Genomic DNA, 21324 nt, shown 5'->3' with positions numbered 1-21324 from the left:
GCGGGGAGTGCACCGCACCGCCCCCTGGTGGAAAGTGGGAAACGTGTCCACCTTCGTGATTATCAAATTTCCTGGAAGACCTTCAAGTCCACCCTCACCCACTGCGTAGTAGCAGAAATGAACACCATTCCACAAATACACACAACACGCTTTTTATGATTATAATTTTATGATGAAGGCCGGGCGCGGTGGCTCAAGCCTGTAATCCCAGCACTTTGGGAGGCCGAGGCGGGTGGATCACGAGGTCGAGAGATCGAGACCATCCTGGTCAACATGGTGAAACCCCGTCTCTACTAAAAATACAATAAACATTAGCTGGGCATGGTGGCGCGTGCCTGTAATCTCAGCTACTCAGGAGGCTGAGGCAGGAGAATTGCCTGAACCCGGGAGGCGGAGGTTGCGGTGAGCCGAGATCGTGCCATTGCACTCCAGCCTGGGTAACAAGAGCGAAACTCCGTCTCAAAAAAAAAAAAAAAAAAAAGAAAAGAAAGAAAGAAAGAAAAATAATAATAATAATTTTATGATGAACTTGTAAAATTTATTTTTTGATTTCTTGGGACTATTGTTTAAGCTGAAGCATAAGTTACACACTTCTCTAAAGTCCCCAATTCTTTTTTTTTTTTTTCTTTTTAGGGACAAAGTCTCCCTCATTGCTCAGGCTGGAGTGCAGTGGCGCGATCAGATTTCAACGCAGCCTTGAACTCCTGAAGCTCACTTTTTTTTTTTTTTTTTTTGAGAGTTTCGCTCTTTTTTTGCCCGGGCTGCAGTGCAGTGGCCCGATCTCAACTCACTGCAACCTCCGCCTCCCAGCTTCAAGCGATTCTCCTGCCTCAGCCTCCTGAGTACCTGGGATTACAGGCGCACGTCACCACCTCCAGCTAATTTTTTGTATTTTTAGTAGAGACGGGGTTTCACCATGTTGGCCAGGCTGGTCTTGAGCTCTTGACCTGGTGATCCTCCGGACTTGGCCTCCCAAAGTGCTGGGATTACAGGCATGAGCCACTGCGCCCGGCCTATCTTATTTTTAATTCCTTCTCTGGACATTTCTTTTTCGATTCTTTGCTTTGCATAATTATACCTACAAGAAAACAAGCATCCCAAAGTCACCAAGATAAATCCTCCCACTCCAACTTCACATGATCTAATTCTACTGGTTAACAAAAACTGTCCACACCCAGCCACAACAGATCCTAATGAACCATACAACATATGTAGCTAGGCGTGGTGGCTAACACTTTAATCCCAGCGCTTTGGGAGGCTGAGGTGGGTGGATCACAAGGTCAGAAGATCAAGACCATCCTGGCTAACACAGTGAAACCCCGTCTCTACTAAAAACACAAAAATTAGCCAGGCGCGGTGGTGCATGCCTGTCATCCCAGCTACCCGGGGGGCTGAGGAAGGAGGATCGCTTGAATACGGGAGGCAGACATTGCAGTGATCTGAGATCGCACCACTGCACTCCAGCCTGGGCAACAGAGTAAGACTCTGGGTCTCGAAAAAAAAAAAAAAAAAAAAAAAAAAGGAGGGGCGCGGTGGCTCACGCCTGTAATCCCAGCACTTTGGGAGGCCGAGGCGGTCAGATCACAAGGTCAGGAGTTTGAGACCAGCCTGGCCAATATGGTGAAATTCCGTCTTTACTAAAAATACAAAAATTAGTCCGGTGTGGTGACAGGCACCTGTAATCCCAGCAACTTGGGAGCCTGAGGCAGGAGAATCGCTTGATCCCAGGAGGCGGGGGTTGCAGTGAGCCGAGATTGTGCCTCTACACTCCAGCCTGGGTGACAGAGGGAGGCTCCATCTCAATATGTATACATATATATTTCTTTCTACTGAGAGAAATGAGGGGCTGGAGGCGGAAATAGCTTGAATAACGAGGTAGAGGCCAGGGCGTGAGGACGGTGTCTCCTTTTCCTGGGTGTTGGTAATTCAGGCAGGAGGTTGGATGAGCTTCCAGAACACCTGTAGGAGTCAGGTGGCCCCGCTCCCGCCTCCACCGCGGCCCCTTTAAGGCTCCCGGAAACGGTCCCATAGGACCGGAAGTGACCCTCTTTATTTCCCTTCCTCACGTGGTGCGGGCAGGAAGTGACGCGCGCGGCCCGGGAGCTGCGGACGTAGAGGCCGACGGAGCCGGAGTCGCGGACGCCGCGGGGTCTCCGGGACAGGTGACCGCGGGAAGGGGGCCGGGAGCGCGCCCAGGAAGGCGGGGCCTGAAGCCCCACGTGGCGGGGAGCGCCAGCTGGAGCTGGCGGGGTGAGGAGCCGCCGGCGGGGGCGGGGTCGGAGTACTCTGCGGGGGGCGGGGACAGGACGCCCACTTCGGAAGCTGAAGAGGCGCTGGCGGGGCGGGCGGTTGCGGGGGTGGGCAGCGTCGGGGCGGGCCAGGGGCGGGGCGGGGCCAGAGCCTGGGCGGGCCGCTGGGGGCGGGGCCGAAAAGTTGTATCTTGGCTGTGGGCGGGGCCAAAGTGTTGCTCGGATAGCTGTGGGGCGGGGCCGGGACGCGGAGCGGAAGCGCTGTGGGTTGGGCCAGAAAGTTTTGCCTGAGCTGGAAGTGGGTCCGGATTGTTGGCCGGGACGTAGGGGGCGGACCCAGAGCCTGACGCCAGGAGGGGGCGGGGCCAAAAGTCGTGGAGAGCCAGGGGGCAGGGCCAGGATGTTGGCGGGGGAATGCTCAGGGTGGAGCCAGAAAGTTTTGCCAGAGCCAGGGGCGCGGCCAAAGCGTTGGCGGGGAAGCGGGGAGCTGAGCTAGAACCCTGGCTGGGGAAGCCAGGGGCGGGGCCGGATACTGACGCAACAAGGCGTGGGAGGAAGTCAGGGGGTGTGTCCAGAAAGTTGGCCAGGCCAATCGGAGGCGGGGCCAGAGGGTGGACTGGGCAGGCGGGGGGCGGGGCTGGAATAATAATGAGGTGGCGGGGGAGGGTCTTGGCTGTTGCCTAGGAGCCAGGAGGTGGGGAAAGAGGGTGGCTGGGAAAGTCGGGAGCCGGGTCAGATTAGTGGTCCATGGGTGGGGGCGGGCCAGATGTCTGGCGGGAAAGGCGGGGCCAGAAAGTTTATCCCCCAAGCCGGGGGCGGGGCCAGAGCGGTTTCTAGGATGTCGGGGGCGTGGCCCTGGCATTCCCAGCCGGATTGAGGCTGGAGATTTGCGCAGGGAATCTGGGGCGGGCCTGGGAAGTTTTGACCTTGTTGCTGGTGGACTATTCACTGGGGCAAAAAGTCAGTTCCAGGAAGCCTCGCCAGTGAGTTCTGGGGCCTCAGTGCAGAATACTTTTGGGAGAGGCGGGAGGCTATCGCCCTTCCTTAGTAGGGTGCTGGAGACGGGCCTAGGACGTCTCTTGGGAAGGCGCGGGCTTGGCATGTTCTCTGAGAGCTTGGGCAGCCAATAAGAGTGGGGTTCAGGCCGGGCGCGGTGGCTCAAGCTTGTAATCCCAGCACTTTGGGAGGCCGAGGCGGGTGGATCACGAGGTCGAGAGATCGAGACCATCCTGGTCAACATGGTGAAACCCCGTCTCTACTAAAAATACAAAAAATTAGCTGGGCATGGTGCCACGTGCCTGTAATCCCAGCTACTCGGGAGGCTGAGGCAGGAGAATTGCCTGAACCCAGGAGGCGGAAGTTGCGGTGAGCCGAGATCGCGCCATTGCACTCCAGCCTGGGTAACAAGAGCGAAAACTCCGTCTCAAAAAAAAAAAAAAAAAAAAAAAAAAAAGAGTGGGGTTCAGACTTTCTTTGGAGCATGGGATTGGGAATGTTTCTGAGCCTTATGTGGTGGAGCTAGAATGTTTGTCTGGATATGAGAGGCACCAGGAGGAGCACGGGGACGTGCGTCTGGAGGAACTTTCTTGTGCAGGCTAGTTTAAGGGGTTGTAGTTGGAACTCTCTTGAGTTAAGGAATTCGGTCTAACGCTCATACTACAGGGTGTGGAGGCTGGAGTAGAATCTGCGTTTGGAGGAGAGCAGTGTTGGGTACTTAAGTAGTGGGTGGGGGCCACAGCATCTCCAAGGTGGGTTTGACTAGGTCGTTTACGTGGGAACTGGGTGAGTCCACAAAGATCATGAAAGAGCTGAGTCTAAATCTCTTTAGAGACGGGGGAGGTAGCAGTTGAAGAAGGGAGGGAGAGTGAAGGCTAGAATTCTTTTGGGGTACGGGGTTTTTTGTGTGTGCCTGTGAGGATGAAGTAGATTGGGGGGCGATTGGCCTTAGCCCTTCTTTTCCCTCTGTACCCAGGAACCCTCAGTGCTGCATCCAGATTGTGCAGGAGAGGTTTGCTGTGGCTGTGGGCCTACCCAGCCAGCCGAATGGTGAGACTGAAAGTGGGGTCTGTAGCACGCCTCTGGGTGCTGCGCTTTGGGGAAGAGGGCTTGGGAGCATGGGCTCCAGGGGGCAGACTCTCAGACCCTAGGGGAATGTCCCTGGTGTGGGTGGAGGTGTCTCCTTCCCGCCGTCAACTGTCTCCCCATCTCAGGCAGCCGCACTCGATTTGAAATCAAAGCAGGAGAAGGATGCTGAGCTGGACAAGAGGATCGAGGCTCTCCGGCGGAAGAACGAGGCGCTCATCCGGCGCTACCAGGTGCCCTAGCCCCGCCCTGGGAGACCCCATCCCCTCTCTTCCCCGCAGTGAGTTTTTCTCACCTCTCCCTTCCTTAAAACCTTTTCATGACTCCCCATCACTGTCAGGATAAAAGCCAAAGGTCTTAGCTTAACATCCCTTCCTTCATTCCATTATTCATTCATTCATTCATTCGTTCACAAATATTCCTCAAGATCTTTACAGTACCCCCCCCCCCCGCCGTGATGAGGGGGGTGCCGGGGCTAGAGCCGTGCCTGAGGCAGACCCAGACCTGCCCCTCAAGGGCCCACCGTCTCGTCAGGGATGACAGCCCTGTACCCAGTCAGGGATGTCCCACAGCGGACAAGTCTGGAATCAGGAAATTCAGGGGTCTGTGAGAGTCCAGAGGAGGCTCCTGACCCAGCCTTGGGGATATCAGGGAGGGCTTCCTGGAGGAGTGGACGCTGAGGCTTGAGTGGTGAGTAGATAATAGGCAGTTGAAAAGGAGAGGGGAACATGTTTCAGGCAGAGAGAACAGTTTGTGCAAGTGTTGGAAGCAGGAGAGAGCTTGGAGCTTCAAGCTGGAGGGTTGTTTAAGGAGAGAATTGACCTGGGCAGGTCAGCAGAGGCCAGGCTGTGCGGGACCCTGAATGCCACCAGGCTGAGTTTGGACTTTCTCCTGAGGTCACTGGGAAGTCAGGGAGGGCCTTGAGCAGGGGTGGGACCGGTCAGAATAGCTCTTTAGGAAGACGCCTCTGGGTGCTGTGTGGTGGTAGGTGGGAGAAGGTAAAACTGGAGCCCAGAGACCAAGGAGGAAGCTGGGGCTGGAACCCCAGTGGGAGAGGAGGTGCCTGGCTCAGGGCAGGGCTGTTGAGAGGGACTTAGTTACTGATGGGCTCTTGCGGGCAGCGAGGGGACGAGGGCGCGTTTAGGACAAGGCCCCTGAGAAGGTGGTGTGGCTGTCCCTGAGATGGGATCTGGAGGAGGCATGGGTTTCATTTATTCACTCTTCGTGTATTCATTCATTTTTTAAAAAGGCATGTTGAGTTTCTTTTGTGGGCCAGTGTTCTAGGCTTGGGATACATGTCAGTGACATATATCACCGAAAGCAGACAGACATGCCTGAGCCCAGGCAGATTCTACCGTAATGGAGGAAGCAGACAGTGAGCAAGACGCACACCGTGCTGGGTGTGAATGGGATGAGAACAGAGAGGGTGGCAGGGCAGCTGGTTTCCGTGGGGCGCTAGGGAAGGCCTCAGAGAAGGCAGCATTGGAGTGGAGACCTGCAGGAAGTGAGGGCTGGGAGGATCTCTGGGCGGGGTGCGCTGGTGCAGAGCCCCTGAGGCAGGTTTGAGCCCGGTGTGTTCTGGGAACAGCAAGGAAGCCGGAGTGATCGAGGGGAACTGGGAGAGAGACGAGGTAGGGAGGTACCAACGCCAGACCCCATGGGTCCCGCAGGCTTTGGAGAAAGCTGTTACTCAGAGCTGGGCACCACAGGAGCGATCTGAGCGGGGCAGCAGCGTGATGGGGCTTGAGAGACGTGAGCAGTTTCTCATCCAGAGCCCAGGAGAGAGGCCTGGGCTGGGGCCGGACTTAGGAGGCATTCCAGGGGTCTGTGGGAGTTCGTCTGGCGGACAGCGCAGCTGACGCTTCCCTACCCTGGGTGTCTGCTCCTAGGAGATTGAGGAAGACCGTAAAAAAGCTGAACTTGAGGGAGTGGCGGTCACAGCTCCCCGGAAGGGCCGCTCGGTGGAGAAAGAGAACATGGCACTGGAGGCGGTGAGCTCCTCGGGGGGTGAGGGACCCTGAGGATGGGGAGGGGCGGGGGGTGGAGGGCTGGGACCCAGGAGTCCTCAGCTGCCCTGCACCAGCGGGCGGCCCCCATCCTGGCTACATGCCTCCTGCCCAGTGACTGTACTTTCCTCATCTTCCCTCTTTCAGGAGAAGAACGTGGGTCCTTCCCGGAGGTCTCCTGGGACCCCTCAGCCCCCAGGGGCCAGCAAGGGGGGCCGGACTGCTCCGCAGCAAGGAGGCCGCACCAGCATGGGCCAGGCATCCCGCAGCTGGGAGGGCAGTCCTGGGGAGCAGCCTCGAGGAGGAGCCAGGGGCCGTGGCCGGCGGGGCCGGGGCCGCGGGTCCCCTCACCTCTCTGGAGACACCTCCGCTTCTGACCGGAAATCCAAGGTAGGGTCTGGGCAGCGCCTGGAGCCCTGGCCGAGGTGCCCCGTTGTCTGTTCCTACTCCCAGGTGCACCGCTGTCCTGCGGGTCCGGCCTGCGGCATCCGTCTCTGAGCCTCTGCATCTGGCTCTGTCTCTTTTACTCCACCTCCTCCTCTGCTCCCAGTCTCCTGGTTCCTCCCGTTCCTTCCCTCTCTCCTCCGCCCAGAGCTCGTGTGTCCTCTCCTTGTCACTTTCTCTCCTTCTCCTGCTCCCCCTCTTCTCATTCCTCCTCGCCTGCCTTCGCTGCCGTCTCTTCTAGTGCTGCATGTCCCCCCGTCCCTCTCTCTGTCCGCCTTTTTCTCGCTCTTTGGTGCACGCTTGCCTGCTCCGCCTCGGTCCCTGTCTCTCCTCCCTTTCTGGCACTGTCTGTCTGTCTGTCTGGTGGGCTCTCTCTGTCTGGTATGCTTGTGAGCACAGGCTCCATGTGGCATTGTGTTTCTGTATGTTTGTCTTAGTTCCTGGCTTTGTGGGAGCAGTGATCTTTTTTTCCTTTAATTTTTTTGAGACTGAGTCTTGCTGTTACCCAGGCTGGAGTACAGTGGTGTGATCTCGGCTCACTGCATTTCCGCCTCCCGGGTTCAAGTGGGTCTCCTTCCTCAGCCTCCTCAGTAGCTGGAATTACAGGCGCCCACCACCGTGCTTGGCTAAGTTTTGCATTTTTAGTAGAGCCGGGGTTTCCCCATGTTGGCTAGGCTGGTTTTGAACTCCTGACCTCAAGTGATCTGCCTGCCTCAGCCTCCTAAAGTGCTGGGATTACAGGTGTGAGCCACCGCGCTCAGTGGGAGCAATGATCTATTACTGTAACTCCCTCACTTACCCCTGACGTTCAGCTCAGCAGGGTGGCAGGCTGTCTAGCTGAGTGGCTTAGAGCCCACCGTGGACATGGGTGGGACCTGGTCCTGTGAGCCACCTGTCCTTGGGCAGCTGCTGTCCCCTGTGAGCTTCTGGTTATAGCACTTACAGGGGAATAAGAAATACAAAAATTAGCTGGGTGTGGTGGTGGGCATGTGTAATCCCAGCTACTTACGAGGCTAAGGCGGGAGGATCACTTGAACCTGGGAGGTGGAGGTCACAGCTGAGGTTGTGCCACTGCACTCTAGCCTGGGTGACAGAGTGAGACTCCTCAAAAAAAAAAAAAAAAGAATTAGACTTAAATTGGGCATGCCAAGCTGCTATCACAAAAAGACTTCAAAATCCCACGGCCTAAGTAGAGTAGGAGTTTTTCTCTCTCTCTCTCTCTCTTTTTTTTTTTTTGAGACCGAGTCTCACTCTGTCAACCAGGCTGGAGTGCAGTGGCCCAATTTCAGCACACTGCAACCTCTGCCTTCCACGTTCAAGCACTTCTCGGCCTCAGCCTCCTGAGTAGCTGGGATTAAAGGCGCCCACCAGCATGCCTGGCTAATTTTTATATTTTTAGTAGAGGTGGGGTTTCACCATCTTGGCCAGGCTGGTCTTGAACTCCTGACCTCATGATCCACCTGCCTCAGCCTCCCAAAGTGCTGGGATTACAGGTGTGAGCCACTGCACCTGGCTATTTCTCTCTTACATGCTGAGCCCTGCAGGGAGGCGGCTGGTTCATTGGGTGAGGCTCTGCTCCGTGATGTCTGTCACTCGGGGACAGATACTTGCTTTTTTTTTTTTCTTTTTTGAGATGGAGTCTCATTCTGTTGTTAGACTGGAGTGCAGTGGCACAATGTTGGCTCACTGCAGTCTCTGCCCCCTGGTTTTAAGTGATCCACCTGCCTCAGCCTCCCGAGTAGCTGGGATTACAGGTGTGTGCCACCAAACCCAGCTAATTTTTTTTTTTTTTTTTTTTTTTTGAGATGGAGTTTCGATCTTATTGCATAGGCTGGAGTGCAATGGTGCGATCTTGGCCTGTCACATCCTCCCCCTCCCAGGTTCAAGTGATTCTCCTGCCTCAGCCTCCCACGTAGCTGGGATTACGGGCATCCACCGCCACACCCAGCTGATTTTGTATTTTTAGTAGAGACAGGGTTTCTCCATGTTGATCAGGCTGGCCTCGAACTCTCGACTTCATGTGATCCGCCCGCCTCAGCTTCCAAAAGTGCCGGGATTTACAGGTGTAAATCCACCGAGCCTGGCCTACTTATTTTATAGAGACAAGGTCTTGCTCTGTTGCCTAGGCAAGAGTGCACTGGCACAGTCATAGTTCACTGTAGCCTTGACCACCTGGTCTCAGGGCATCCTCCAGCCTCAGCCTCCTGAGTAGGTGGGACTGCACATGTGTGCCACCACACTTGGCTAACTTCTAAAATTTTTTGTAGAGACAGTCTTGCTATGTTGCCTAGTCTGGCCTCGAACTCCTGGGCTTAAGCAGCCCTCCTGCCTTAGCCTCTCAAAGTGCTCAGATTAGAGGTGTGAGCCACCACGTCAGCCTGGAGGCTGGTTTTGAATGCAGGCCCCCTCCGTCTAGTGTGACTGAAATTCCAGACCCCCCAGTAGAAAAGTGAGTGCAGTGTATAGTTGTTCTCGTAGTCTAGGCCAGGTGAGCCAGCCACGTCAGTTCACTTCTGACCCAGAGACGCAGAGAGCAAATGCCCACCAAGGACCTGCCTGGTCAGTAGGCCAGTCCGAGGAGAGCCGCCTCAGCCTGTGGGGTGGTCCCCTCCTGCACCTTCGGCTTAATAGTTCTCCCTGAAGTGGGTTGTCTCTGTCCTTGTCCCCCCAGGAGTGGGAGGAGCGGCGCAGGCAGAACATTGAGAAGATGAACGAGGAGATGGAGAAGATCGCAGAGTACGAGCGCAACCAGCGGGTTAGTGGTGTGAGTGTTCCTGTGGCGGGCTGAGCCCGGGCCGCGAAGCCCGTGCCAACCCCCTGCTCCTGTGCCTGTAGGAAGGGGTGCTCGAGCCCAACCCTGTTCGGAACTTCCTGGATGACCCCCGGCGACGCAGTGGGCCCCTGGAGGAGTCTGAGCGGGACCGCCGGGAGGACAGCCGCCGGCATGGGCGCAACTGGGGGGGCTCCGACTTCGAGCGGGTGCGCTGTGGCCTCGAGCATGAGCGGCAGGTGGGTGATGGCGGCTGGGATACCCCGGGGCTCAGATGCGGACTGTGCACGGTGGGAACCAGACAGATGAGGGCCGTGGGGCCTTTCCTTATTTGTGCCATAGCACACACGATGTTTTTTTTTGAGACGGGGTCTTGCTCTGTCACCCAGGCTGGAGTGCAATGGCACCATCTTGGCTCACTGCAACCTTCACCTCCCGGGTTCAAGCAATTCTCCTGCCTCAGCCTCCAAAGTGGCTGGGATTACAAGTGAGCACCACCACATCTGGCTAATTTTTTTGTATTTTTAGTAGAAACTGTTTCACCACGTTGGCCAGGCTGGTCTCGAACTCCTGACCTCAAGTGATCCACCTGCCTTGGCCTCCCAAAATGCTGGGATTACAGGCTGAGGCACCGCACCTGGCCAGGATTTTAATTATTAAGGATTTATTGTATGTTTTGTTTCCTGCTGAGGCAAGTCATTCCTCATTATTAATGACACCAGCATTTGTGAGGCACCTACCAGGTGGCTGTGTGAGGAGTGGGGACCTGGCCTGGGAGGGGAGGGAGGGGTAATGTCCTTGCACTTGGTGGTTCTTCTAAATTGTCCGTCTGTTGGTTCTTCTCCCAGTAACCACACTGCTCTAGTTGTTACAGCTTTGTGGTATGTTTGAGTGTTTTCTTGTTACTAACATTAGTATTGTTTACTGGGCACCTACTATGTGCTGCACACTGTTTTGTTTTTGGAGACAAGAGTTTTGCTCTGTCACCTGGGCTGGCGTGAGCTCAGCTCATTGCAACCTCCACTTCCTGAGTTCAAGCAATTCTCCTGTCTCAGCCTCCTGAGTAGCTGGGATTATAGGCGGGTGCCACCACACCCAGCTAATTTTTGTATTTTTAGTAGACACAGGTTTTCACCGTGTTGGTCAGGCTGGTCTCGATCTCGTGACTTCATGATCCACTTGCCTCAGCCTCCCAAAGTGCTGGGATTACAGGGGTGAGCCACTGTGCCTGGCTTTTTTTTTTTTTTTCTTTTTTTGGATAGGCACCATTTTAGGAGCTGGGGATTAGAGTTTTGAGGTAGAGCCCCTGAGCTGAGTAAATGAAAACATAGTAAGAGGTCCTGCCAAGTGTTGTGGAGAAAAATCCAGCAGCTGACGGGACAGAGGGATGCTACTTAGGAGATCTGGGAGGACCTCTCTGAGGAGGTTAGGAGGTGCCATCTGAGCCGACTTAGTTGTGATGTCTGCCTTGTCACCGCTTCCGTGTGTGACCCTGAGCAAGTGGATGTGCCTTGGGGCTTAGGGATGGGGTGGGATGTGGGACAGTGCCCTGACCACCTGTGCACTGGGGGATAGGGCCGCCGAGCTGGCCTGGGCAGTACTGGAGATATGACGCTGTCCATGACGGGCCGGGAGCGGTCAGAGTACCTGCGCTGGAAGCAGGAGAGGGAGAAGATCGACCAGGAGCGGCTGCAGAGACACCGCAAGCCCACTGGCCAGTGGCGGCGCGAGTGGGACGCCGAGAAGACCGATGGGATGTGAGTCCCCTCCCCGCTCCCCTCCCTGCTCCCTTTCCCGCTGTCCTCCCCTTTACCTCCCCGCTCCCTCCCCCTTCCCCTCCCTGCTCCCTTCCCCTTCCCCTCCCCGCTCCCTCCCCCTTCCCCTCCCCGCTCCCTCCCCCTTCCCCTCCCCGCTCCCTCCCCCTTCCCCTCCCCGCTCCCTTCCCCACTCCCTCCCCGCTCCCTCCCCCTTCCCCTCCCTGCTCCCTTCCCTTTCCCCTCCCCGCTCCCTCCCCGCTCCTTCCCCACTCCTTCCCCACTCCCTCCCCGTTTCCTCCCCGCTCCCTTCTCGTTCCCGCCCCGCTCCCTCCACGTTTCCCTCCTCGCTCCCTCCTCACTCCCTCCCCCTTCCCCTCCCCGCTCCCTCCCCGCTCCCTCCCCCTTCCCCTCCCCGTTCCCTCCCCGCTCCCTTCCCCACTCCCTCCCCCACTGTCCGGTCTCCTCTTTCCTCCCCCCTCCCCGCTCCCCTCCCCGCGTGGCTCCCTGACTTTGGCCCTGACTTGTAAGTCCTGTGCTTCTCTCTGGTTCCTCCTGCTGCCTATGAGTGAGTGACTGCCGCATTCTCAGATGCTGTGGGTCAGCTCAGATCTCAGTGGCACGTAAGAGCATTTCTGGGTTTTTTTTTGTTTTGGAGACTGGAGCCTTGCTCTGTCACTCAGGTTGGAGTGCAGTGGCAGGATCTCTGCTCATGCAACCTCCACCTCCTGGGTTCAAGTGATTCTTCTGCCTCAGCCTGCCGAGTAGTTGGTATGAGAGCGTTTCTTACGTGTTCACGCGTTCACGGGTCAGCTGGGCTCAGCTGATCCAGGCTGGATGCTAAGCTGTGAGTCCCGTGGGGCTTGGCTCCTTGTGGCAGGGCGAACTCACTCTGCTCCAGGGTGGCCATTCTGCTGTCCAGGCTGAGGGTAGCAGCTGCCTAGGGAGCGCTTGTCCTGATAGGGCAGATGCACAAGCAGGCACACTTCCCAGTGTTGTTGTCAGCACGCCGCGCCTCACTGGGGCGGGGAAATAAGCTCCGCTCACTGCAGTGGATAGGAGCGCTGGTGGCAGTGGCGCTGGTGAAGGCTGCTGAACAGCGATTAGACCTTTGCATCCTCCCACCTGCCTCTGACCCGTCACCACCAACCTCCATGCCTCACCACCACCTTCCTACCCCAGTGGCATCGTTACCCTCTAGTTTCACTGTGTCCTCGCATTCAGTCAGACTTAAATGCCTCACCGCGTCATCCACATGAGGGCTAACCTCCATAGCCAAGAAGGAGAAGGTTCTGGAAGAGCCGATAAATGGCAGTCTTGAAAGATCAGCACCGTTAGGTTTCTGTGTTGAAAGTTTTCATTCATGGCTGGGTGCAGTGACGCACCTATAATCCCAGCACTTTGGGAGGCCGAGGCTGGAGGATTGCCTAACTCGGGTCTGCAGTGAGCTGTTACCACGCCACTGCACTCCTGCCTGGACCACAGAGAAAGAACCTGTCTTTAAGAAAAAGAAAAATGTGGCTGGGCGCGGTGACTCACGCCTGTGATCCCAGCGCTTTGGGAGGCCGAGTTGGGTGGATCATCTGAGGTCGGGAGTTCAGGACCAGCCTGACCAATGTGGAGAAACCCCGTCTCTATAAAAAATTTAAAAAATGTATGGTGCTTTGCTTTTGTCAGCACATATTTGAGTCTCCCTATGTTATGGAAAGTTCTAGGTGATAACAGTGGCAGATGGAAACATTTCTGCCTTTGCGGAACTGACTGTAGTGGGCAAGGTGGGTAATGAAGAGGTGTAACGCCACATCTGGAAAGATAGTGAAGCAGAGTAAGCAGCCAGGGTGGGGGGTAGAATTTTAGACTTAGGTATTTTGTGTAATAATACCTTTTTTATTTTTTGAGATGGAGTCTTGCTCTGTCATCCAGGCTAGAGTACAATGGCACAATCTCAGCTCACTGCAACTTCTGCCTCTCGGGTTCAAGTGATTCTCCTGCCTCAGCCTCCTGAGTAGCTGAGATTACAGGTGCCTGCCACCACGCCTGGCTAATTTTTGTATTTTTAGTAGAGACAGGGTTTAATCCTGCGTAGGGCTGTGGAGGCCCCACAGGGTCGTGGGGTGTCCCTTATGCTATGTTGAGGTGCAGGATCCAAGAGGTAAAGACAGGACACTGAAGAACTGGCGAAGAGCATCTGGACTCGGGGAGCCACACCACCTGTGAGTGGAGATGGCGAGGCCCCCAAATGCCCCAGAGCGTCTGTATTTATTAGGTACAAGCAGGGGGCAGGGTTGTCAGTGAGGTCATCATCTGTAAGCTTAGCATACACGTGAGTTACAAGCGAGGGGACCACCCCGTTATGTCACCTGGGCAGAGAGGTGGGCCGTGTGCAGTAGGGGGCCGTGCCGTGCACAGTAGTAGAGGGTTGTGTACAGAAAAGGGGTCCACCCCATTAGGTCACTGAGGCAAGGAGGTGGGCTGTGTGCAACAGGTGTCGTGTGCAGCACTTCTTATCTGGGGGCTGGAGACTTCAAAGGGTTTCTAACAGTGGGAGCTGACAGACTTGTGCTCTTTTAAGACAATTATGGGAGGATGATTTGAGCTAGCAGAGAATCGAGAAAAGACTGACAGGGTATACAGCCGCCGTGACTGGTCACACCAGAGGGGTTCTCCCTCGGTTACTCCCAGGATCTCAGGCCTGAGGCCGACTTTCCGCAGGAACTGGATGCAAAGTACCACAGCTCCTTTATCAGGAGGAGAGTCTCTTGCTCCAAGCCTGCCATACAGCCTATGCCCTTTTGGGCAGGGACCCCACCGCCTGGGTCTTTGATTCTCGTCCTGGTCTGACTGTTTTCCCATGTACTGCTTCTGTTCTGTGACTGCTCTAGGCATTCCTCCTACTACAAACTACTATATGGTTATGTGGAAGGATTCTATAAATCAGCACTAAATGTGTCAGTACGGCTCCGACTACAATACCTATATGATTATATAGAACTAAGTATGCTAGATATATGTAAGCAGTAAGTTATGCTTCAAGCACGAATTCTGTAAATTAATATGATTGTATATGAAGGATTATTTAAAGGAAACAGCTGAGCAATGACACCGTAAGATATTCTTCAAGTACTAGTTGTGCCTGGGGTCGGGGTGTGGACAGTTCTCCTTCCTCGGGTTCCATGGGGATGTTACCTACAATCTCGGTCTCCAACTCCTGGCCTCAAGTGATCCGCCCACCTTGGCCTCCCAAAGTGTTGGGATTACAGGCATGAGCCACTGTGCCCAGCCCTACTGTTCTCCTGGCTGGGGGTTCAGGGAGGCCTCTGAGCGGAGCTCTGAAGGCAGTGAGGAGAGAGCCACTGAAAAATGTGGGAAGAGCGTTCCAGGAGCAGGCGGTGAGGCCCTGAGGCAGGAGCTAGGTGTGAGGAAGAGCCTGCCTGGCTGGAGAGGTGAGAAGGACTGGTGGGAAAGGTCAGCTAGGGAGCTGGAGATCATGTACTTGTGCAAGGGTCTGTGGTGATCCAAATTTTGTTCCGGTGGCCACATTCTGAATCTTTTTTTTTTTTTAGGACGGAGTTTCGCTCTTGTTACCCAGGCTGGAGTGCAATGGTGCGAACTCGCCTCACCGCAATCTCGGCCTCCTGGGTTCAGGCAATTCTCCTGCCTCAGCCTCCTGAGTAGCTGGGATTACAGGCACGTGCCACCATGCCCAGCTAATTTTTTGTATATTTAGTAGAGATGGGGTTTCACCATGTTGACCAGGATGGTCTCGATCTCTTGATGGCTTGCTCCACCTGCCTCAGCCTCCCAAAGTGCTGGGATTACAGGTGTGAGCCACCGCGCCTGGCCGCCTGAATCTTTTTATTTGTCACTGTGATGTCAAGTTTGCGTCTTGCCCATCAACTGGTCCATCATTTTTTTTTTTTTTTTTTTTTGAGATAGGGTCTCGCTCTGTCACCCAGGCGTGAGTGCAGTGGCTTGATTGTGGCTCACTGCCCTTGAACTTCCAGGCTCAAGCAGTCTTCCCTCCTCAGCCTCCGAGTAGCTGGGATTACGTGTGCACCACCATGCCTGGCTTTGTCTGGGTGACCATCTGTCTCTGATCTGATATGTGACCTTGACCTCCTGTGTCAACTTGCTCCTCTTGCTGCCCTGTCCCTCCACCTGCCTGCTCACCCGTTATCTTTCCCTAGGTTCAAGGACAGCCCGGTCCCTGCTCGAGAACCATCCCACCGCTATGGTGAGTGGGTGCCCTTGGCTGGGGTCAGGCAGGGTCTGGGAGTTGGGGGTGGTGTGTGCCACAACCCTCCCTTCCTGACAATGCCTGGGTGTTCTGTTGCAGATGACCAGGCCTGGGCCCGGCCCCCGAAGCCCCCTACTTTTGGGGAGTTCCTGTCCCAGCACAAAGCCGAGGCTAGCAGCCGCAGGAGGAGAAAGAGCAGCCGGCCCCAGGCCAAGTCAGCGCCCTGGGCCTACAGGTGGGGCACCCCTTTCGCAACTTGCACAGCCCAGGGCTGTCTGAAGGGCTTTCTGGTCTTTGGCTTGCTGTGAAGGTGTGGGCACGTCTGTCTGTCCCTGTCTTTATCTTGGCCCTGTCTATCTCGCAGGTACTTGGTTTCAGGGACTTGGGATCTGGCTTTTGGTTTTATCCTCGTCTGTCCCCTTTCTGCCTCACTCATGTCCCCTCCTGCCACCTGCCCCACCTTCTCTCTGTCCCTGACACCTGGGGACACACCTCCACCATTCCCTCTGTGCTCCAGCATGCCATGTGCTCCGGGTAGCTCCTCCCTAGGCAGGGTGGAGTCAGGAAGCCCCTTTCTCCTGTCCACTCTCCACCCAGGCATCTCCCCACCCTCTGTCCATTCTAGTGACCATGATGACCGCTGGGAGACAAAAGAGACAGCAGCATCTCCAGCCCCCGATGCTCCACAGCCCACTCCCCTCGTGGAGACACCCATGCAGGTGAGGCCAGGCTGCCGTTCAGGGCATGGGCCCCGGGATGGGGGCTCAGGGCCCATGCCTTGCCCTGACCTGCCTGTGTCCCCACAGCCACCCGAGACCCCAGCACCTGCCCACCAGCCTCCCGAAGACGAGGGGGAAGAGAATGAGGAGAATGAGGGGGAAGAGGATGAAGAATGGGAGGACATAAGCGAGGACGAGGAGGAGATTGAGGCGGAAGAAGGAGCTGACGAGGAGGAACCAGCTGAAGACCATGAAGCCCCTGCGGCAGCCAGCCCCACCCTGAGCCCCTGCAGTGAGCAGGCCCATGGAACCCCCTTCAGGCCGGAGGAGCCCCTGCCGGAGCCCCAGGCCCCTGCCACACCTTCCAGCCCTTTCTCGCCACCCAGCGGCCACCAGCCTGTGTCTGATTGGGGTGAAGAGGTGGAGCTGAATTCTCCCCGGACCGCCCACCCGGCTGGCGCCCTCTCTCCGGGTGAGGCCTGGCCTTTTGGGAATGTATGAAACTGGCTGCCTGTGTGTGAATGAGTGCGCTGGAGGGGTGTTGGCTGGTGGGGACCCTCGGGCTGGGCCCCAGGACCCAGTGTGCCCCACAGCCCTGTCGGCTGGGGAGGGCAGCCCATGCCCCTCTGTACTGTCCTGCCCGACTCTGGAATGCCCATTCCAGGAGCCTGCCCCAGCCCTTCGAGCCTCCTCCCCAATAAAGAATTCACATCCTCAAATGACATTCCCCCAGGTGTGTCCTTGAACCTCCCTCAGCTCTCCCTGGGCCTTCTCTCTTGGGGTGGGGAGATGGCAAGTTGGAAAGGGGGCTTGACTGGGCCTCCCCTTCCCTAGGAGGCGACCAGTCAGCCCGGGCTTCCCTGGAGAGCGGGCCCAGCCTCCCAGGATCCCAGAAAGCTGAAGAGGAGGGGTCTGAGGCAACTCCAGGTGGGGGAGTGCATGGGGCAGGGGGTGGAGGCTGCTGCTTCCTCTTTATCCGGGGCTGAGGGCTTGGGGGGAGTGGAATGTGTGTGGGCAGCAACTGGACCATAGAGGGGAAGTGGAAAGGGTGAGCTGAGATAGAGATGGTGGGGGGGGGGGGGCGGGTGCTGGAGCCAGGATGCGGGGGTGGAGCTAAGGGGCGACTTTATGGGCCAGGCCAATCGGAATTGGGTATGTGGGTGGAGGTCGAGGAGGTAAACAAAGAAGGGATTAGAATTTTGGGGTCTAGCTCAGGGGTTTTGGAAAGCACCCATTTAAGAGTAATGGGGTGCCCGGGGACACTGTGGCTCACGCCTGTAATCCCAACACTTGGGGAGGCCAGAGTGGGCAGACTTGAGTTGAGGAGTGTGAGACCAGGGTGGCCAACATGGTGAAACCCCATCTCTACTAAAATAAAATTAGCTGGGGGTGGTGGTGCGCGCCTGTAATCCCAGCTACTTGGGAGGCAGGAGGATCGTTTGAACCTGGGAGGCGGGGGCTGGAGTGAGCCGAGAGCGAGGCTCCGTCTCAAAAAAAACCCAAAAAACAAAAACTAAAAGGAAGGAGGTTGGGGCTTGGTGTCCTAGGGCAGGAGCTAGAGGCGGACTTCGAAATTGAACTGGCTGGAAAAGGCCAAACAGATGGGCAGGGCAGAAAACTGGATTTAACTGTGGCTGGGATCAGTTTTTGAGGTGCAACCTAGTGGGGCAAATTAGAATAGAGATGCAGACCCGATCAGAATTTTGGGACCGACGGAGTGCGAGCAAGAGGCCAAGCCCCTTTCCTGCACCCCGTGGGAATGAGATTTCGAATCTCAGATGGCCTCCCCTCCCCCCCGAGTGGGATTAGGATTTGGGGGCAGAGCCGAGGAAGGACTGGTTTAGAATAGCAGGCGTTGGGGAAGGAGGGGGGAGGGCGGCTCCTCTAGCACTGTTTGGTGGAGGTTGGTGAAGGCCGTGAGATGGGGCGGGGGTGGGAGAGGACAGTTTGCAGCGGCAGGTGGCGCGGGGGCCCAGTCTGCCTTAGGCCACGTGTTGGGAGGCAGATCTCGCCACACCCACGTTTCCTCGATTGTAAGCAGGATTCTGTTGGGGATGTTTGCTGCTGTGTGGGTCCGCTGACAGGATTAAGAATCCGGGGCCCCTAAGCCGCTTAGCGCCAGGCCCGCAGTGGCCGGGCTAGAAAGGGTTGAGGGGCGTGGCTAGATGAGGGAGGGGTCCTGGGCCTGCGGGGAGGTGGGGAGATGCTCCCCTCCGCTGACTCAGCCCCTTCTCTTCCCAGAGGCGAGCCCCGAGGGCCAGGAGACGGCGGAGATCACCGACTTCCAGAGGGTGCGTTTCTGCAAGGTGGTGGCGGCCCCTCCGCCGCCGGGGGCCGCTCGCTGACCGCGCCTGCCGGACCGCGGCCTCTGCGCTCTGCACTAACCTCCCACCGCCTCGCGCCTCTGTCCTCTGCTTCTACCACACTCCAGCCAGGAGAGGGTTAAATGTAAGGGGGGAGGAGCCAGGGTCTGCGAGCTGGGCGAGGCCAGGGCAGTAATCGGTGCCGGCCCCACAGACGGGGTTTGTCGCGGCACACGGACGGCTGGGACTCCTCCGCCTTAGCCTCCCGTGGAGGCCCTGGGCGGCTCGGGCCAGTCCCCAGGCCGAATCTCCCGCCTCCAGGATTGTGATAGCCGGTGACTCTTCCGAAGGGCTTGACTTACTCGGGCGCCAGCCCTGTCCTATTAAACGCAGTGCTTCCGCTCACCCTTGAACTGTGTTTCTGGAGGGGGCAGGCTGGGTCGCTGTGCTTGGCGGGCTTTTCCGTGGCGGAAGAGGCGGGAGGAAGGGGGTCTTCCTCCACCTCCCTGATCCGTCTTCCCTCCCCCCTCCTGCAGGCCTCCCCGAATTCCTGAAGACGCTGCTGGGAGGGGACTGAAGCTTCCCCGCCTTGATGGGGAGGGGTCGTCAGGAAGGGTTTATCTGGATTTCCAGGCTATGTTCTCCCCCAGAGCCTGGTCTGGACCCCCGTGGCTCTAGGGACCGGGAGAAGCTGACGGTGGGGGAGGAGCTGGGAGAAGGGGCGCGTTTGCGGTTAGGGGCGGAGCTGGAACCTGGGAGCCTGATGCTGAGGACACCTGGAAGGGCGGCTGTGTGCTGGAGGTGGGCGGGGCGGGTCCCGCGGGGCGGGGCTAGGCTGCCTGGGCGGGGCCGAAACCGGGCAGGCGGAGTTAGAGCAGAGGGCGGGGCCTGCGCGCGGGGCTGGGGCTTCTGCCACCGGCCTGCGGCGGAGCCGCCAGCGGGGGCGCGGGCAGGGTGCCGCATGGGAGCCTGCGGAGGAGGAAAGCGGGGACTCCTGACTAGAGTGTGGGAGCCAGAGGGCGGAGAGCGGGGGAGGTTTGAGCGCTGGAGTAGACGGTCCGACAGGCAGAGAGAACTGAACCTGGCTGCGGCGGAGGGCGGGGTAGGGCTCCAGGCGGGGCTTGGGCGGAATGAGGGGGCGGGCTCCGAGGCGGGCTAGACGCCTGGGCTGGATGAAGTCCTGGTCCGGTTGTGGTGGGAGGAGGCGGTGATAGAGGTGGTGGGGCTAAGCGCGGGGGCGGGGCTGGAGCGATGAGGGGGCGGGGCTAGCGCCTCCGCGGGCTGGTGGTTAGGAGGAGGCTGGAGGGGGTGAGCCTAAGGATGCAGAGGCGGCCGCTCGCGCGGGGGCGTGACCATGCCTGGCGGGGGTGGGGCCGGAGGTGGGCGATTTAGAGCGCGGGGCGGTCCTGCGGGGCGGGGGCGGGGCCTGTGCGGGCCGCGGCGCGGGGCCGACTGGGCTGCGGGGATGCGGGGCACCAGCTGCGTGGGCGGCGGTGGCGAGAGCCCCGGTGGCGCGGGGCTGAGTGAGGGCCCGCGGGGACGCTGGCTGCGCCTGGCCCCGGTCTGCGCCTACTTCCTCTGCGTCTCGCTGGCCGCCGTCCTGCTCGCCGTGTACTACGGTCTCATCTGGGTGCCCACGCGGTCCCCCGCGGCGCCCGCCGGCCCACAGCCCAGCGCGCCGTCCCCTCCGTGTGCCAACCGCCCGGGCGCGCCGCCTGTCCCGGCGCCCGCCGCTGCCTCCGTCTCCTGCCTCCTGGGAGTCCCCGGCGGCCCGCGACCCCAACTCCAGCTGCAGCTGAGCCGCCGCCGACGCCGCCGCTACAGCAACCCTGGCCGCCGCCCGAGCCACGAGACACCCAGAGAGACGCCGGAGGCCGCGGAGGGGCGAGGACCCGGGTAACCATCCCTTCCACCTAAACTAGGATCGCCAGTCCTCGAGAGCTCTGTGCTCCACACCGCGGATGCGCCGGGGATCCTTCCTAATGACATCGCCCAGCGTCTCCGGAGTCGTCATCCTGAGGAATGGGGGCCCAGGGGGTGCCGGCTCGGGGCCTTGCTTCTTGCAGCTACTCTGTGGTCAGGCCGGATCCTCCACCATCAGGAAGACCCCATCCTGACCTCTGTCACCTGCCCCTCCCCCTGTGGGATGCTGAGCACAGAACCCACAGCCCATCTGCCTCCTCACCTCCCTGAATCCGTGTCCATCTGCAATAAACCACAGCCCCAGCTGCCTCGTGCTGTGTCTGTCCTGTTGTCTGTGGAGATGCACCCCCTTCCCAAGTTTGTGTGGGGAACACCTTCCTGGGGTATAGCCTTTGTCTGTCTTGTCCTGGCCGGGCTGTTCCCCTTCCTTAAGATGTCCTTCTGTTCTTGGTTGGAGTAGGGAGAAGCAGCTTAGCAGTAGCAGGACCTTTGAAGGTCAGACAGTGGGAAGGGCTGCCCAGTTTTTTGTGTGCTTGGAGCAGAGGACAAATGTCTCTGGAGAGAAGCAGAGTGTTCTCTGTTACAGTACAGAAGACAGGAGGGGTGGGATGATTTAGGATAATAGCTGGGGTTCTGGGAATTGCTGTTAGTGTAATTATCACGTCAGGGACAGAGGCTACATCACGCGGGGATCTCAGTTGGCTGCCGAGAGGGAGCGATGCTGGCCCTCTTCCTGGTGTCAGAGATGAGTGCATGGCGGTGGCGGGGGTGGGGGGTGGGGGGGGCTGCTTCTCAGCCTGTCTGGAAATCTCAGAACAAATGACCAACGTGCTATGC

At 57.9% G+C, this 21324-nt stretch overlaps 2 protein-coding genes across 7 annotated transcripts; both read left to right on the top strand.

Annotated features, from left to right (window-relative positions):
- Positions 1-2071: 2071 nt before the first annotated feature.
- On the top strand, positions 2072-20795 carry CCDC9 (coiled-coil domain containing 9). Of its 6 annotated transcripts, none has more exons than XR_005578609.2 (16): positions 2072-2162; positions 4222-4295; positions 4460-4564; positions 6221-6322; positions 6485-6727; positions 9453-9536; positions 9617-9790; positions 11127-11308; positions 15493-15539; positions 15642-15777; positions 16168-16261; positions 16349-16733; positions 17096-17188; positions 18503-18552; positions 19101-19666; positions 20487-20795. XR_005578609.2 is itself a non-coding variant. In XM_039466898.2 (14 exons), the coding sequence occupies exons 2-14, from the start codon at positions 4293-4295 to the stop codon at positions 18604-18606; spliced, it is 1752 nt and encodes a 583-aa protein (XP_039322832.1). In that variant the 5' UTR covers positions 2072-2162; positions 4222-4292; the 3' UTR covers positions 18607-18969. The 6 variants fall into 6 exon arrangements, 2 of the variants coding, with proteins under 2 accessions (XP_039322832.1, XP_039322834.1); XR_012513803.1 differs by having other exon boundaries at positions 18503-18899; XR_012513804.1 differs by lacking the exon at positions 2072-2162 and adding an exon at positions 2168-2250 and having other exon boundaries at positions 18503-18899.
- On the top strand, positions 19673-20795 carry INAFM1 (InaF motif containing 1). The gene has a single exon (XM_039466901.2). It carries the CDS (start codon positions 19919-19921, stop codon positions 20462-20464), a length of 546 nt encoding a protein of 181 aa, XP_039322835.1. The 5' UTR covers positions 19673-19918; the 3' UTR covers positions 20465-20795.
- Positions 20796-21324: the final 529 nt, after the last annotated feature.

The sequence above is a fragment of the Saimiri boliviensis genome, chromosome 14 (assembly GCF_048565385.1).
Source record: "Saimiri boliviensis isolate mSaiBol1 chromosome 14, mSaiBol1.pri, whole genome shotgun sequence".
Classification (NCBI taxonomy): Eukaryota; Metazoa; Chordata; class Mammalia; order Primates; family Cebidae; genus Saimiri; species Saimiri boliviensis.
This window is presented reverse-complemented; position numbering and strand designations above follow the sequence as displayed.

Coding starts and splice junctions, on each gene's coding strand:
- CCDC9 (XM_039466898.2), top strand. Junction 9,537..9,616: donor AGTACGAGCGCAACCAGCGG/GTTAGTGGTGTG, acceptor CTGTGCCTGTAG/GAAGGGGTGCTCGAGCCCAA. Junction 15,540..15,641: donor AGAACCATCCCACCGCTATG/GTGAGTGGGTGC, acceptor GTTCTGTTGCAG/ATGACCAGGCCTGGGCCCGG.
- INAFM1 (XM_039466901.2), top strand. CDS start 19,919: ATGCCTGGCGGGGGTGGGGCCGGAGGTGGGCGATTTAGAGCGCGGGGC.